Genomic DNA, 18,452 nt, shown 5'->3' on the forward strand with positions numbered 1-18,452 from the left:
ATTATCCTGAGCTTTGGGATGTTCATATGAACCAAATCTGCTTATTTTTGCTACTCCCCCCTGATTCCACACAAACAGTAAAATTTGCCTGTGAACTGAAATGGTCTCTTATGACTGACCAATTCTTTCACTGGAGGAACGCTCTGTGCTGTTCTCAATGCTCCATCAGACAGAGGACTTCCATTGCCACCCCCAGGAAGATGATCACAGCCAGCAGGGTCCTCAAGGTTCCCTGGCATCCATGGAGAAGCAGTTGTAGGATGATGTGAGACTCAGCGGAGTTGACAATATCACACTGTGTACTCTGACTCTCACACGAAGAATTTTCATGGAAGTCAAAGCCAGAAAGAATGACCATGACAATGATGCCAAGGTCTGAAACACTTAAAGATAAGGGTTAGGCTAGGTCCCAGGAAGCCCTGGACTTTAGAATCCATAGACAAATGACTCATCAATTCTAAATCACTGCTCCTTACCCATAGTCCTTTCCAGAATATACTATACACTGTTAGTCATCTTTATGGGTAGAATCCTTTTGTCATTTTTCTCTAATGTTTAGATTTTTCATTTTATATATATTGCATGTCTGTAAAATACTTTGGAATTCAACTGATGTTTAATGACTGATGTTTAATGATATAGAACAAGACTATCTGAGATGCTACAGAATAATTAAATCCCCCAAAAGGGGGGAAAAAGAAAGAAAAACCCCATTATTCCTTAAGAGAATTTTGTGCAAACTATACCTAAGTTTTACGTATACTTTCAGAGCAAGGTATAGCAAAGAGGTGACATTGAGATGTGTGCCTTCGAGAAGAGATAGGATTCCCAGAAGAGCAAGGAGGTCAGGTGAATATTCCGGGTGGAAAGACTGGCACAGAGACAGGAAAGCATTAAGCATAATACCTGGGGAACAATGGGAAGTCCAGTTTGGCTGTGGTCAGGGACAGAACAGGAAAGATGATAGAAAAAGTTCTCAGGACAAGTGGGTAGAGGCCTTTAAAAGCCCAAAGAAGAAATCTGTTTAAACATAGTAGGAAACGGGAGCTACTGGTGGCTTCTGAACCCAGAAATGGCATCACCAAAATAAGCGTTAAGATCATTCTCTCCAACCTCAAGCTCAACCACTTGTTAACTAGACTCTATTTATACCAGTAGCTTTCAGTTCCTCAAGAGCATTGGCACTGGCTATCTCCTCTGTACACACATGACCCCAACCCAGACTTCCACGTAGTTGGCTCCTTAATATTCATGTCCCTAGAGGCACCTGGGTAGTTCAGTTGATTAAGCGTCTGCCTTCTACTCGGGTCATGATCTCAGGGTCCTGGGATCGAGCCCTGCCTCAGGCTCCTTGCTCAGCGGGGAGCCTGCTTCTCAGTCTCCCTCTGGCTCTTTCCCTGCTTGTGCTCTCTGGCTCCGTCAAATAAATAAATAAAATCTTTTTTTTTTTTTTTTAAATTTTATTTTATTTATTTATGATAGGCACACAGTGAGAGAGAGAGAGAGGCAGATACATAGGCAGAGGGAGAAGCAGGCTCCATGCACTGGGAGCCTGACGTGGGATTCGATCCCGAGTCTCCAGGATCGCGCCCTGGGCCAAAGGCAGGCGCCAAACCGCTGCGCCACCCAGGGATCCCCATAAATAAAATCTTTTAAAAAAAGTATTCAGGTCTCTGCCTCAAGTGTTTCCTCCTCAATGAGCCTCTCTGACCAGATGGTCTACAGAACGCCCTGCCACCTCTACCATTGCTTTCCAACAATACTTACCATAATTGATATTATTCTATTCATTTCATTACTGACTTACAGTTTGTCTCCTCCCACTATTAATATAAGCTCCGAGTGAGTAGATACCTTATCAATGACAAATATAGTAGCACTGTGGCTATTAGAATGGATGATAAATGATGGGTACTCCATAACTATTTTTAACAGCTATATTGAGACATAATTCATATACTATACACTTCACCTATTTTAAATAAACTGTCCAATGTTTTTGTATCTTCACAGAATTATGTGAATATGACAATTCATTTCACAACATTTTTCTCACCCCCAAAAGAAACCCTATACCATTACCCTATTCCCATCAACCCTTCCAGCCCAAGGTAACCACTAATCTACCTTCCATCTCTATGGATTTACCTATTCTAGACATTTCATAAAACAGAATCATACTCCCTGTGGCCTTTTATGACTGGCTCTTTTTACGTAGCCTAGTGTTTTCAAGATTGCAGCATGGATCAGTATCTCATTCATTTTTATTGCAAAATAAAATTCTGTAAATATGTTTACCCATTCATCAGTTGACAAGATGTGGGTTGTTTCCACTTTTGGGAGTTTTGGTGAGAACAAAGGTTTTCACTTCTTTTGGGCATATCATATAGCTAGGAGTGGAATTGCTGGGTCATATACTAACTCTATGGTTGACCTGTTGAGGAACCACTAGACTTTTTTTCCAACAGTGATTATACCACTTTACATTTCTACCAGCAACATACAAGTCTGCGAATGACTTCATATCTTTGCCAACACTTGCAATTACCTATCTCTTCAATTATAGCCATCCAAGTAAGTGTGAACTAGTATCACACTGTGGTTTTGATTTGCATTTCACTGCTGTTATATATAGCTTCATGTGCTTATCACCCATTTATATATCTTCTTGGGAGAAATGTCCATTCAGATTTTCTTTATGCTCATTATTAATTGGGCTATCTTTTTATTACTAAGTGCATATTCTGGATCTAATTCCCTTATCAAGTATGGCTTGCAAATACGTTCTCCCATTATGTGGTCTGTCTTTGTACTTTCTTTGTAGTGTCCTTCAATAACTATGTATGTTAATAAAACAATGAAGACAGAGACCAACTCTTACATGTGGGGCAGATTAGTGGCAGGGTGGGACCTAGCAGAGGATGCAAGTCACCTGCCTTCTGTCTCGAGCTTACCTACTGGTTCTCAAACTGTCCAACCAGCCCAAAAGCAATGATATCATCCTACGATAATTCAAAGAACATAGCATTTGGTAAGTTGGCTCAAGAGCAGTAACCAAATAGAAAGATGCCCTGCAGTTTAAAAAAAAAAAAAAAAGGTTTTGCTGGAAGTTGGGCTGTAATAAATCCTAAGTGGCCCACAATTTAGTTTTCTCTTGAAAAACTTTGAAATTGATGAATGGGGTTCCACAGACACAGGAAAAAACCAGATATTAGTTAAGTGCAAGTAGAATAGGCCCAGGATGAGTATGCGGGAAACTTCTAAACTTATACTTCTGGATATCTGCTTACAAGATTAAAGGCCCTGGACGTGTCTCCCCCTCCCTGTACTATATTCAAACTAGCGAGCAAGGCCCAGTTTTATTTTGGTTGAGAAACGTCAACTAGTAAAAACAAGGTACAAGCCTGGGAACAGTGACACGGAGGGGACTGGGATATTTTTACAGCTGTAAGAGCTTCTTAGAGTAGAAAAATACCAGATCATAAGCACTTATTACAAAAATATCAGACCTTAAGTACTTAGTACAAATATATATATTATATATATATATTTATATATATATATATATATATATATTATATATATATATAGGGAAAGGCAGCAGGAAAGGACTTGCTTTTAATAAATCTTAACTAATTTCAATGCTGGTATGGTACCCACATTATAATTTTCCCAAGACAGAATTAACCTCTTAGATAATGCACGGATTTAATTAGAAATTTAATGCTTCCTTTGTGATGCTAACCCTAAATTAGCTATCAGATTACATACAAATGCAAACAAGATTAATCTAATATTACACAGAGCAATCTAAAAATATTATATATGAAATATAGAGCAATCTATAAATAACTGTTAAAACACATATTTAAAAACATATGTATATTCCTATAGGGCAGTACAGTTTGGGCTAAGAATTCATTAAAGACGTGTTCAGAACACAGCTTCTATATATTTTATAAAGAGCAGAATATGTGTCATGTGAATAAATTATAATAATGATTTATTATAAGGGAAGTGGGCTATATGACAACTTAGGGTAGAGGCAACCACAGCATGTGACAAAGTATATGCCATTTTAAAATCATCCTTAAATACTGTTTCTGGTTTCACATTCTCCGTTTACACTCCTCCCTCTACAATCAGTGTTCCATGCAATCTTCAGTTTTAAAATCAAACACAGAAAGATACATTCGGAAGTTGACAGCAATCATCCAGTTGTCTATCCTGATCCTTTAAGCTGATCCAGGACCTCTAGTACAAATAATAGCACACAGATGGAGAAAGTAGTGATAATAACCTAAATTTATCCAATTGCAGTGTGGGGTACATGCCACGTTTACCTGCCTAGTGAGTTCACCAGCACAATTACTTGGGATCCTCATCTTATACAAACTGATAAAGACTTCCAACATCCCAGCCCCACACTTTCTCCACTCTGTCTAACCCACTGGCCTTCACTGGTTTTCTATTTAATACTTTCTATTTAATGTTAATCAGCTCACCAGCATGTCCACCTGTTAGAGCAGAACAGCTCTAACGTGGAGCTTACAATCAATTAATCAATCAATACACATCCACCCTCTGGGATGCCTCCATCCTGTGCCTCCACTTCTTCCACTCTTGCCAAACTGGCCCTCCATTTTTATTTTGTACTCACAGCTCCTATGCCCACCCCATTCTTGGGTCCACCAGCCCTATTTGGGCCTCTCTGCCCTCCTCAAAGCTTGGACACTGTGGTGTGTCACTTCTGAGGTGTGACCCCTTGTATTCAAGAGCTAGTTGATCCATTTTCCCCTACCCCTAGCCCACCCGCAGCTGCCCACAGATCTTTTCCCTTCTCTCTTACCCTGGCAAATTCTGTCCTGTTCCGATCTCAGGTGTCTAAGCATTAGTGGCCAAGGCACAAAGCCATAACAGTTTGGTTTATCTGTTGGCTCATTAATATTCAACCACTACTTGCTGAGCCATAACTAAGAACAAGCAGCAAATAATCTCACTGCCATTTGGCTATATTCTTTCCATAGTCATTCATCATTGATTCTTTTATTTTTTTCCAATTTAAGTATGGTTGAGACATGATGTTATATTCATTTCAGGTGTGCAGTGTAGTGATTTGACTAGTCTATACATCATTCTATGCTCACCACAAGTGTAACTACCATCTGTCACCATGCAATGCTGTTACAATCCCACTGACTGTTATTTCTCATGCTGTGCCTTTCATCCCCAGGACTTATTCATTCCATCACTAGAAGCCTCCTGTCTCTCACCCCTTCACCCATTTTGCCCATCCCCCACTCCCTCCCCTCCAGCAGCCAACAGTTCATTCTCTGTATTTATAAGTCTGGTTCTGCTTTTTGTTTATTCATTGGTGGGCTTTTTTAAATTCCATATATGAATGAGGGGATCATATGGTATCTGTCTTTCTCAGCCAAACTTAGTTCACTTAGCATAATACCCTCTACATCCATCCATGTTGTCACAAATGGCACCATCTCATCCTTTCTTTATGGCTTCTGATCAGAATTTCCTTAACATGTATCGAAACACCAAAGCACGTGGACACCAAACTCACCCAACTCTTCCCAGTGCCTGCAGGTGACCTTCACCTAGTCAGTGACTAAAGAGATTGAGCTATCCCACACGTATGTTCCTTTACCCCTCAACCTGAACTCCCCAGAAACTCCACTCACCCCACGTTACACTCAAGGCACCAGTGCTCCTCTAGCCTTCCAAACCTATTTGTCTTTATGTAATGTTTCCTATCTCAAGTGTACACTGTGCTTCTCTGATGCCATGCACCGCGCTAGGTGCTGGGGACCCAAACGAGAAAGAGGCATCACTCTGGCTCCTAGCTGGTGGAACGACATGTAATTAAACACACACACACAAATATGCATACAGTTAGGGTAACCATATCATTTCTCTTCCAAATTCAGACATGTCTGAAAGTAAAAGGGGATATTAAAAAATACTTTTCTTTTAATTTTTATTTATTTATGATAGTCACACAGAGAGAGAGAGAGAGAGAGAGAGGCAGAGACATAGGCAGAGGGAGAAGCAGGCTCCATGCACCGGGAGCCCGACGTGGGATTCAATCTCGGGTCCCCAGGATCGTGCCCTGGGCCAAAGGCAGGCGCTAAACCACTGCGCCACCCAGGGATCCCTTTTTTTTTTTTAATTATATTAAAAAATACTTAATGAAGGCAATACATAAGTCAGGATTATCCCTGGCAAAATACAAGTAGAGTCACACGAATTATAACATAGTGTGATACCTTCAATTATGCAGCCATTAAAATTTGTCTAAAACTATTTAGTAACCTTGGAAAAGGCTCAAAATATAATGTTAAGTGAAAACTATAGGATGAAACCATAGATAGAAACTGAGTGTTACTTGGTTAAAAACAAACAAACAAACAAACAAAAAACCCAAGATCTAATAACAGACACTATGTAGTATGTGCCCAGCACTATTTTAACTACTTTTAACTAATCCTCTCAATGATTCTATGAGAGAAATACTATTGGATCTTTTTCACGCATGAAGAAACTGAGGCACAGAGAACTTAAGACACTCGCCTAGGGTCCCCCCACTAAGTAGTAGCAGTGTTAGGAGTCAAACCCTTTTGGTTCTAGATCTGTGAGCTTAGCTGCCCCCGTGCATCGATGAGAAATAGAGAAAGAACACAAGTAGGTGGGCATGTGCAGTAAGAACCTTCTGTGCTCATTTCCTCTATCCCACATCCTTGAGTTCCCCTCATTATCCAACCAAGCCCTGGCATCAAGATCATAGTCAACCTCCTCATCACCAAATCTTTAAGCCATATTTCAATTCTCATATGCTGGATTCTCTTTACAGCTCTTTTCACTGGTGCACACTCTATAGAGGGAGCACCTATTCCCATGGATTCCAGGCTCTACTTTTGAGGCCTCCCTCACTCTTCGATACTCCTTTATCCCTTTACCCTTAAGTAGAGACATTGCCCTAAGACTCCATCCTCAGCCTGCTCCACCCCCTCCATGCTGCATCCCTTCTCAATCCTATGCATTTCCACAGACAGGATGAGTGCCTGTCTTCACTTCTTTCCTGTGCCAAATCTCTTCTGCACAGTGGATTTCTATCTGTGTGCCTCTCTACGAACAACACTAAGGCTGAACCTACCCTTTTGTTCTCCAAATGCTCCTGCAGATTGCCCCAATTCTACAAATGGGTCCACCATGCTCCTGGTCCTGTGGCCATACACTTTATAGTTACCTACACCTTCTCCCTCCTCCTCAACCTTCACTTCCACTTAGTCTCCAAGACATACCGAATCCACACTGCTACAAGAATCCAAAGCTATTCTCTTCCCATTAGCTCAGCTTCTGCTTCATTACCAATAACTTTTACCAACACAACAGCCTGTCTGCCTCCTCTCGCTCCTTAGGCACACCTCAACCAGCAGATTCCTCCCAGGCCGAATGATTGAACCATACTGTGCTGTCTGTTACCCCACTCATATCTGTCCTGCTGAATGACAGCTATGAGTAAAAATGTCCCACCTCCTTGAAAGCAGAGAACATCTTATGTATATTACATGGTAGACCTTCATGTGGGTTGAGTCAGCAGGCTGTCATGTCTTCTCAGGGAACTTCAATGGAACACTTTGTCCTATGGGATGAAGTTGAAACTCCCCAGCCCAAGCATTTAAGGCCTTATATAACCTGATCTGTAGTGGGAGGTATTCTTGTCCTGCCTCTGCTTTCCCTCATTCCCCAGCAACAGCACCCCCTTTCCCTTGGGGAACTCCCCAGTTGTGAGTTGTCCATCAAAAGTCGATATCTCCCTCACTTCAAGGGCAGATATGTGACCCAAGGTGACTCACCAACATACTGCCATCCCAGAGGACAAAGTCAGTGGCCTCTGAATAGAGATATAATCCTATGAGGAAGCACTAGAGTCTTTTTCCAGGGTTTATTTCAATAGCAGGTAAGGGAGGTACTAAGAATCATACGAGCTTTGCTGCCTTGGAGAAAGGGCCTGTGTGAGAATAAAGCTAATAGAGGGAAACAGGAATATCTGACGTTAGCACTACCTCCGGATTTTCAGCTGGACAGACTCACAGTCACCTTTTAAAAACTCTTAGATCTAGGGGCCTCTAGGTGGCTCAGTGGTTGAGCATCTGCCTTTGGCTCAGGTCATGATCCCAGGGTCCTGGGATTGAGTCCTGCATCAGGCTGCAGGGAGTCTGCTTCTCCCTCTGCCGGTGTCTCTGCCTCTCTCTCCCCATGTGTCTCTCATGAATAAATAAAATATTTTTAAAAATAAAATAGAAACTCTGGGATCTAGATGCATTTCAGAATTCAGAACTCTTCAGACAAGAAATGTACAACAGTACACATCCTGGAGTGTATTGTATACACCTCAACCCACCTCAAGGACAGCATCCTCCTAATCAAACCCACTAAATGCATTTCTGCAACAAGACCAAAAAAAAATTAATGCCCTAATTAATCCCAGTATAGGTCAGGATAGGTTTTGCCATGAAGAAAGTACACATCAGGTAAGGCCTGTTTGCACCAAGAATTCAGTTTCTGTTTTCAGAACCACATATACCAGATCCGCATGCGGATCTGTTTAATCAACAGAGTCCCTGTTTCCTTATCTGATTGTTTATTAGTTTTATTTCAGCAGCAGGAGGTTGGGTTTTCAACACTTGCACCCAGAAGAGTCCCATCTGTATTCCTATATTTCTATATTTCAATTTTGTTTCCCATTACTCCTCTATACATACTCACATCTGAGTCAAACGCAAAAGGATAGCATAGGGAATATACTCAATAATATTGTAATAATGTTGTATGCTGACAGATGGTGACCACACTTATCACAGTGACCACTGAGTAATGTATACAATTGCTCAATCAATACTTTGTACATCTGAAACTACTGGAACATTGTTATGTTAATTACACTTCAATTAAAAAAAAACACTGTGTTTTGACTTTTTAAAAAGATTTTATTTATTCATGAAAGACAGAGAGAAAAGCAGAGACACAGGCAGAGGGAGAAGCAGGCTCCCCACTGAGCAGGGAGCCCGATGCGGGACTCGATCCCAGGACCCTGGGGTCTTGACCTGAGCCAAAGGCAGATGCTCAACCACTGAGCCACCCAGGCATCCTGTGATTCTTCAAATAAAACATCTTGCATCCTCCAGGTTGTCTATGCCTTATAAACAAAGCTGTCTGACCCAGAGATCAGGAACTTTAGCTGGGTGATTTTCTCATCTGTTCTCCCAGCCCTAGCCCTCTGTCCATGGCCCTCAGGGAAAAGTATAACTATCCCTGTCCTCTGAAGAGAGGATCAACAATGACACTGACTCCCCTTCCCCTTCCCCTTCCCCTTCCAGTTCCTACTCAATCCCCAGGGACAAGTACAAGAATCTAGAAAGTCTCAAGTCACTCCACTAAGAAACCAGCATGAACCATGGCATTCTCTTACTTTCCTTCTAGTGGCCTTTGCATCTCCTTGGAGCCCCAGTAGATCATGTGATGCTTCCTAGTCTTACTTTCTTTATATACTCGTGTTCGTTATTAGGCACCAGATTTCAACCCCACAAGGTGGCTCAAGTAGTAACAGGGTCCCCTCTTTGAAAAATGAGGCAATGGGGGTCAAGTTGGTTAATGAGAGAAAAAACCCTTGAGCTTGCTGACTCCTACTCTTGTTCTCTTTCTGGTCTCATTTTCCTGCAGGGATTAACCCACACTGAAGGGTTTATTGGCACTGATTGTCCTTTCTTGCTACCTTTAGATGTAGAGATCTCATCTGTTGAAACTCGTAAGAATACTGCATGAGCAATTTCACTCTAAATTATGTGCATATTTAACTTTAACTTTGATAAAAATAAAAATTAACAGATATATACATATGGATGTACACACGTCCATATATCTGCATACATATATTCTAGCAGGCATGAAGGTCTGTAAGCATTCATTTTTCCCCACCCAGGAAGCCAAGCGTCATTCTCTGTCATCGAATCCAACCTGAATTAGCCAAGCGATAAAGTCCCGAGGCACAGCAATGCCTGGAGATACTTCAGCCTTGGGAAAACCCAGACACTGCTTCATATAACTAGAACAGACAAGGCAAATACCCCTCCCTGCCCAGGGGATGTTTCTGGGTCAGGACTCCCTCCCTTAACCAAAGAGTCAGACATCGCTGGCCACTTTCCCAGCACACTACCCTGCTTCTCTGGCTGACCTTTAAGGTTAAGACCTCTGGATATAAGCTCATGAAAGACAGTGATAAGGCAAATTCAGCTGCCTTTGGGTAAAAATGCAGTTTTTCATTTTCAATAGACCCCCAAATCCCAATGGCCACATATGAGCCATTCCTGGCCTATGAGGTTAATGCAACAGATCCACCATCACCAGGCCAAGCCCTCTGAATTGCTGTTTTCCAGTCGAGGTTCTCCTGCTCATGAGAACGAAGCATGTGAGAGGTGCTAGCGGGGGTCGGGGCTGAAGTTCTTGGGTGTGAAGAGCTGCTGCGCAAAGCCAGATGGACTCCTACATCGATTTATTTTGCTGTTTACAATATGCCTAAGAATGCAATGAGGGGAGCACAGTCCACTCCCATTCAGCCCAGCAGGCTAGCCACGCCCCTACTAGCAATGCCAACCATATGCACCCAGAACCCACTGGCCACTGTTTGTCAGCACTGTGATCACGCCACATTACTTGAAGGTTAGAATTCATCAGCAGAGTGGGAGGCCCTCGGCACATCTCTGAACAAAGTTCCTCCTACTAAAGATCCTTAGGAAATGCTGCTTCTAACTCTACATTCAGAATTAAAATATAAATTCAAATACGATCTCATATAACGTACCAAGGTAAGAGGCTTTATAAGGTAATCAATCCTCAGATATTTTTCTTCTCTGTCTTCCATCTCCGGAGAGCTTATCCTATAATATTTAATGGACCACAACAAGGATCAAGCAGGGAGGAAGGCACCATCATGGGAAATCAGCCAGAATTGTTTAGAGTCCAACAGAAACTATTTTTAAAGTATTTTATATTGTTAGTTGAAATGGAAAACCATTTTCCCTGTCTACAAAGCTTTGATTTAGCGCTTTTTGCTCAGCCATTAAAAATTTATTTTCCTGATCTTCACATTTTGCATCTCCCAGTTTAAAAAAAAAAAAAGTCTTCCTTTCTCCCTATCTAAATAAAGTTGGAGTCTCACTTATTTCAGATTCAGATTCAACAAACCTTCCTCTGCAAGCCTATGTTCTGAGCAATGCACAGTCAACTCAGTTATCTAGAGATTTATCGTCTTACAGATGGAGGCACAGGGGCTCCATTAAGTTCACTGACTTTCCTGCTTTCAAAGACCTTGCAAGTGGCATCCCTGGAGTTTCCAAGTCTCTGCTTTCAATGGGAACTCCAGGTAAAATATTTCCCTAGTACTGCTTGCATCTGGCTTTATCCTTCTGGAATCTCGCTCAAGATAAGTTACATGGTTTGAGGAGAGCTTTTCGCTACCGGTAATCTCAGTTTGGGATCAAGGATTATATGCAATTCACAGAAGGATAAATACAGCTCTTGCACACGGCAAACAACCCCCACAAGGGAGCTTCTGAGTTCAAATAACCAGAAATTAAGCCCTGCCGGTTTGTAGAGTTAGTCCAAACAAAGGTTCACAATTAACACCATGTCAGGTCTTCATTCCTTTCTGTCACTGCCACCCTCTGACCACTACACTGTTAGTTCTGAGAGTCAGAGCACGGATTGGGAGGGAGGACCAAGGCCTCCCTTCCATCCGCATGAGGCCACAGGCAGGGCATCCCAGAGCCTAGGAGGCCTGGCAGTCAGGGCCGGCAGGGGAAGAAAGGGCAATCTAGTACCAAGCAAAACAGGATACACACCAACGTGACGACAACTACTACTACTGATGATGGCATCATTTCAGATTTCCAAGGCATAACCATCCATAAATACTCCCATTATGTGGAAAACCTATCAAAACATAATGCTACCTCTGCAGCCAAAAGCAAGAGAAGTCTCATTATTCTTCCCTTCCAGGAAGCCAAGCATGTCCTTTTTGCCTGTCCGCTTGCTCGCTCTTGTGTTCCTCTGCGCATCCTATTTTTCATGAATGCAAGAGGCACACCTACTCTTTTTCTGTGGAATTCTCGAGGCCAGAGATTTCTACCTCTGGTGACTCTAAGTGCTAAGAGGCCATATAGAACATCACACAGAAATTCTGAGTAGCCCAAACTGTACCTTAGCTGTGGTGAAAATTCACTACCTTACTCACCTAAAATATTGCACTAAAGACGTCAGAAACACCCCCGACGTATTAAATGCTGTCACTGGCAATAAGAGGTCTCAGTTCCAATCTGTGACCCACGAGGTGGGACCCCAAGCCCAAATGGATAAAGACAGAACATTCCAGAAATGTCTACAAATTAGTCCCTGCCCTCAATGGAAGAGCCACTGGCTTAGGGATGGAGATGCAAAGAAAGAATAACAAGAGGATGTCTAAAGTGTTAAAAGGTCAGGGCAGTAAAAGAAGAATAAGATATATGTTTGGCCCTCACACTGCAGGGAAAGTGCATGTGTGAACTCCATTCACCACCCCAAAGACTTAGCATAGTGTCACCCTCCCCCCACCCCACCCCCCACCTTTGATCTACAGAGCAAACGCTTCACACTGTAAGGCTCGCTGACCTTTTTACACTGTTATGGCATCAGTTCAAGGGGTCCTCTGCAACCTTTGAAAGCACTAAATTTCTTCACTGGGATTGTAAAAACCACAATAAATGGTATTTGGTGTCATCTGTACGGAAAGTTTCTTTGCATCACTTTTTAAATGAAAAGCCACCACTCTTCATCAGAAGACATCCTGTAAACACAGTCAGGTGAAGTCACACGACACTGCAGTGTCTGCTTGCTCAAAGTGGGTTCGGGGACAGAATCTCCTCCCTCACTCTGCCAGGCTCTGCAATATCTCAGTTCTATTTAATGAGTTCATTAAGAAACAGGTATTTCTCCTCTTGCAAGTCATGAAGCTTCTCAGAGTCAAGAAGTCCAGGTCCGTTTGAAACAAGTATCTGTGAATTAATACTGAACGTTTGTTCCCAGTCTACTGAGCCACTAAATCAGGGAACTGGGGATGTTACTTTGTTCTTCTTTCCTCCTATGGGATAGTGGAGGGGGACATACCCTAAAAGGCAGGGTTCACACAGGAGGAGGCCTGAGCCAGAGAGTCCTAGGTCTGAATCATGGTTTTGCCACCATCTAGCTGGATGACCCTCTGTGGGTCATCCTCTCCAGGATCTTGGGTTTCCAATTTGCTGAGTGGGCGGGGACAGCCACCCAAATGGTCATTTTGCAGATTACCCCCAACCCCCAAAAAATGTATGTTCAAGAACTTATTTTCTAAATATGTCTCCTATATGGGAGATGCACCTCTGGAAAGATAATTAACAAGGCTCCTTTGATTGTTAGGGTTCCCAGTTACATTCCAGGGTCACACCCAGCACCCAATTTTAAGCTCATGTAAAAGGAGGAGAGATTCTGTTTTCTTCTGATGAAATACGAAGCTAGTAGGATCCTTACAAGCCATTAGGATAGAACTCTCCTGAAGATGACAGGCACTCGGGCAACAAAATCTAGCTCCCTTCCCTTCCCTTTCTTTTCCTTCCTTCCTTTCTTCCTTTCTTGCTTCCGGGTGTGTGTTGGATAGGGACCGACCAAGCTGTGTGTATATGTGTGTGTATGTGTGTGTGTGTGTGTTTGTAGGGGGCGTGGCGGGGGTGGATAAAGACTTTGCCCCTTGCCCTGGTTTCCGTCCTCAAAGGACTGGCCTCTCGGGAACACGTCGTCCCTCTTGACCCGTAAAGCCCCAAACCTCAGGCTCCCGCTCCTTTGAAGAGCCCCCCCACCCCCACCCCCACCCCCACCCCCACCCCCGCCCCCAGCGCTCCCTATCCCCTTCCAGATGCAGTGGCGGGCGCTCTGCCTCCCTCCCTCAGTGCCGCATCCCCCAGGCAGCTGCGGGGCTCAGCGCTCCGGGCTCCCGTTCCTGGACGTGGATTGCAATAGCACCAGGCACCGTCTGTGCCCTCTCGGTCCCGGGGCACCCGCAGCCCCTTCCTTTCCCTCCACCGCGGGAGAGCACGCAGGGCACGTGCATCCGGAGCAGTCCCAGAAGCGGGTCTGCCGCGGAGGTGCCCCATCACCCTCGCCGCCCACCCCCAGCACAGTCCGGCCAAGGTCTGGCCAGAGCCCCCTCCTGCAGCCAGGCCTGGAGAAGTGAGTCACGGAGGTGTGAGAGTACGGGGGGGGGGGGGGGGGGGGCGGGGCGGGACCATCGCGTCACTTTCTCGGACCCGTGTCCGCGGCCCTCGCCGCTCTCATTTCTTACAGGGAGGAGGGCGAGGATCGTTTGGCTCGGAAGGACCTCCAAATCTGTTGCGCTCCCGATCAGCCCCGCAACACCGTTTAATTCATTGTCTCCCAGCTGGGCGGCCGTGCGGAAAGCCCGGGAGCAGCACCCCGCACGCCCCGCGCCCGCTGCCCGCCCGCCTCTGGGCCCCGCGCGCCCCTACCCGCGGGGAGCCCCGCAGCTCCCCCCGAGCAGGACCAGCCAGCGGGGCTCGGGAGCTGCCCACCCTCCTTCTCCCGCCCCGCTCCGCGAGGCCCCACTCGGATCTCCCCAGGGAGCCGAGGAAGCCGGGAGGTGTCTCCCCAGATCTGCGCTCACGCCGGGTCCGGCCCTCCCCTCCCCTCCCGCCGCCTCCCTCCTCCTTCCAGCTCCAGTCCCCGCGCCTCCTTCGCCTCCAGCGCCCAGCGGTGCTCTCCCGCGGGGGGAGCAAACTACTTTCTGGGCTAAATTCAGGTCCGAGCCGGGAAGGCTTTCCCTTCCTCGCCTTCTCCTTACGCTTGGCTCTCAGAAACCGCAAGGAGCGCGCTCACCCCTCTAACCGCCCCCCCCCCCAAAAGGAGCTCAGGCCACCAATGCTCTCCGACTTTCCAGGTCAAAAGATCCGGTAGGGTCTGCAACCACCACGGGGGTATGCACACTCTGGATTTTTCCAGAGACCCTACCTGTCCCTCGCGGCTTGCAAAGGAAAAAAAAAAAAAAAAAGTAAACAAAACCAACCCTAGTAACTTTGGGGAGTGTGTGTGTGTGTGTAAGAGAGAGAGAACCGCTCAAGAGTTAGGGCAACAGCTGCAAGAGCACATCTGGAAGAGGGGGAAGGGGGCTGCCCGGGGGGGGGGGGGCAAGAAGCGCGAAGTCGCTGGAGGCTGCCCCTGCCCCGGCAGCTTCGGGGCCAGGGACCCGGCCAGCCCGTCGTTACCTGTCCTATGTTGATGAATCCGTACTTGCTGGCGATGCGGTCGGCCTCCGGGAAGCCGCCGGCGATCTTGACCGCCCAGTGGTTGGTGTAGACGCGCGTCCGGCACACGGGAAGCAGGCAGCCCCCGAGCAGCGCCAGCACGCACAGCAGGTCCAGGCGTCCCGGGCCGCAGCCGCGGCCCCCCCAGCCCATGGCCCCGGCGCCTCTCCGCCTCCCTCGCCCGCTCGCGGACTCCGCGCACGAGCCGCGCGCACAACTAACTTCTCCGGCCTGGGCCGCCCCGGCGCGCAGCCCCGGGCGATCCGCAGGAGGCGGCGAGCCCCGGCTGGGAGCGAACGGCGAGCCTCGCGGCGAGGCTGGACCGCCTAGACCATCCCTGGGGCTGCGGGGACCTGCGCTCCCTGCCCTCCGGCCCGCAGGGCGAGCGGCGGGGCTCCCCGGCCCGGGCGCAGGAGGCGGCGGGGCAGGCGCCCTCCCGCAGTCGGGGCTCGGCCGCTCGGCGCCCGACTCCGACTCGCCCTCGCTCCTCCCCGGGCCCCGGAGCGCGGCGGAGGCGGCGGTGCAGGCAGCGGCCGGGCGCCCCCTCTGCTGGCCCGGGCTCCGAGCGCTCGCTGGCTCGCTCCCTGCGCTCCCTCCGGCTCCGAGCGGCGCGCGGGGAGTGTGAGCGGCAATGGCAGCAGCGCCTGCTCTGCATAAATGACTCCCCCGCCCCCCGACACCCCTCCTCTCCCACAGCCCCCTCCTCCTCTCCCTCCTCCGCCCGCCGGAGCGCGGCCGCAGCCAGGCGCCAGCCAGGTCCTAGCGCCGCCGGCTTCCCGGGGCTGTAACCTCCAAGGGTCCCGGGCGGCCCAAGCGAGACTTTCTCCAAAGGGCTGCGAGGGGGGCTCCGGGCGCCGCGGCTCTGCCCCCTTCTCTTCCTCCCCTCCTCGCGTTGGAACGGATTTACCGCCCCTCCGCGAAAGACGGCGGAGATCTCCAGGTCGGTGCCTGCCGAGCGCCCCGAGGATTCATTCATCCTGGCTCTGAACCTCCTTAAACGACTCCGTATTTAGGAAGGTCACTTGCGTGTCAATTGCCGAACGAATAACTCGAGATTTTCACTTCGTTAATCCTCCACGCTTTTCAGCAGCTGTTTATGTTACACACCCTGCTCCCGGGAGAGGCCACCACGCGGGACCGGACCGCGCATCGACTCTTGCAAAACCCAACCCCCGTGGCTCCGAAGCCAAGTCTGCTGCCTGCTGACTTTCGAAATCTGTGCATCTGATAGGAGGCGAGGCGAAGCCACCGGAGAGTAAAATTCCAGTCGCAGCATTGAGGAAAGATGTTTCTGTGAATATCTGGTACCAAAGTGGATGGAGACGTTGGGCCAAGGGAGTACATTCATTCATTCGTCCCACGGAGTCTGATGAGGGCGGCTTTCTCTCCACCAAGGGAAAAGTTTTCCAACTTTTCCAAGCGCGGCCCTGCAACAGCGAGAGACTTCAATATAAAAAGGACCGCAGAGGAAGTTCGGATGAAACCTGGGCCTGCGCCGGCTTCCTTACTGTCTCCAGCGCTGTGACTGCCCGGGCAGGAGCGAGCTTGGATTAACCCAAGCTCTTTCTGCAGAACCACCTCCCTGCCTCTTTTCGGTGGCACAGGACGATCTCTCACGGAAAGAAAATGTACCCTTGATGTAACAACTCAGCTGGCCTCAGAAGTATTCACCATACCCCTAACTCCCACCGGCCCCCTTTATTTCCTCTCCTTTTCCCAATCCCCCTCCCCCGCCAATCTTTTTCTTCTTAAGCGTTGGTTAAATGTATTTGAGATGAATTAACCCATCACACCTCTAGCTTTGGATAATGATTCTTTTATCTGCCTCGGGCCCCACTTTTCTCCCTTTCTCCCCTCAGCCGTTCAACCGTATCTGCCAACTCAAAACTCATAAAGTTCATGAAACCCCAAAAAAGTGAAATTATCGCTTTATGACATTTTAGACATTGTCTAAGGTCTTCCATGTATGTTATCTAATCTTGAAACCAAACTCACGAAAATAACTTTATCCCCCACCCCACCCCATCTTAACTGATGAAGATGTGGAAGGTCGGAAGAGGTCAGTCATTTGCAGAAGGACAAATATTTTATTCTGTTGGACTGATTTGGAACATCTCTGGAGCACCTCTGACTTGCCAGGCTCTGTGCTGGACACTGAAGAAAGAGGAGGAGGGAGGGAGAGGAAATGGAGCACAAAGGATTTAGTGGAATTCAGTGACCTCTGACTAACTCTAGAGGTCATTGTTATTAGTACTATTATTGTCATCGTTATTTACAGGTGGAAAAGCATAAGCAGTATTACGATTATTACTACTGTTGTTATTGTTATTTACAGGTGGAAAAACTTAAGTGCTGGGCTTTCGAGTTTCAGTACAGTCTTACTACTGGCCAGTCCCTCTGCACACACCACTTCCTCCATCCCCAGTCTGGAGTCCAGAAAGTTTACAATCTATTAGATCACTGTAAATTGCCACCCAGGCCACCTGCACCTACCCATGGGACACTGGATTACTCTTCCAGTAGCTACCAGGTTTCAGATGGGATGGGAAGAGATCAGTCAAAATCCCAATCTCAATATACATCAGTCATTCTTCCTTTCAGAAGCAGGGTGGAGGGGAGGTGGGCATTAGCTGTCTGTGGGTAGGGCGAGCCTGTCTGTGGATGATCCACAGGACGGTGGCCACTGTGAGGACCACACGAGGTCTCATAAAGTCCAGTCTGAAGTTTTCTCTGGGTCTCTGGGGCCATTATTGTTTAGGATCCCAGAAAGACAAATGCTTCTCTTTGAAAGCAATGTTGTCCCTGGGCTTCCACTTTTGATTGAAATGAAAAGGAATCACTACACCTGGTCTCTTGAGGCCTGGAGGTTGTTTCCTAAGAGTAACAAAACTACTCGTTGATATTTTTTTTCTCCATGGTGTCTTTCCCTTTTTCTTTCCAACTAACACTCTTGCCTTCCATGAGCATGCCCTGCTTGGCACGCACACACAGCATTCACTGCGTTGAACATGAGAGAGAATTGGAAAATGAGGTAGGAAACAGGCAAACCACTTTTCT

At 46.8% G+C, this 18,452-nt stretch overlaps 1 protein-coding gene across 8 annotated transcripts in view; it reads right to left on the minus strand.

The window, feature by feature from the left end:
• PCSK5 (proprotein convertase subtilisin/kexin type 5) overlaps positions 1-16,661 on the minus strand; it is a 446,264-nt gene extending 429,603 nt beyond the window's left edge. For 4 of the 8 annotated variants that reach the window (XM_041744554.1, XM_041744551.1, XM_041744562.1 and 1 more), the window contains exon 1: positions 15,357-16,292. In XM_041744554.1, coding sequence (XP_041600488.1) covers positions 15,357-15,548 — 192 coding nt within the window. In that variant the 5' untranslated portion in view covers positions 15,549-16,292. The other 4 variants (XM_041744559.1, XM_041744556.1, XM_041744555.1 and 1 more) reach the window with 3 other exon arrangements.
• Between the last annotated feature and the right edge of the window lie 1,791 nt (positions 16,662-18,452).

Source organism: Vulpes lagopus, chromosome 2 (assembly GCF_018345385.1).
Source record: "Vulpes lagopus strain Blue_001 chromosome 2, ASM1834538v1, whole genome shotgun sequence".
Classification (NCBI taxonomy): domain Eukaryota; kingdom Metazoa; phylum Chordata; class Mammalia; order Carnivora; family Canidae; genus Vulpes; species Vulpes lagopus.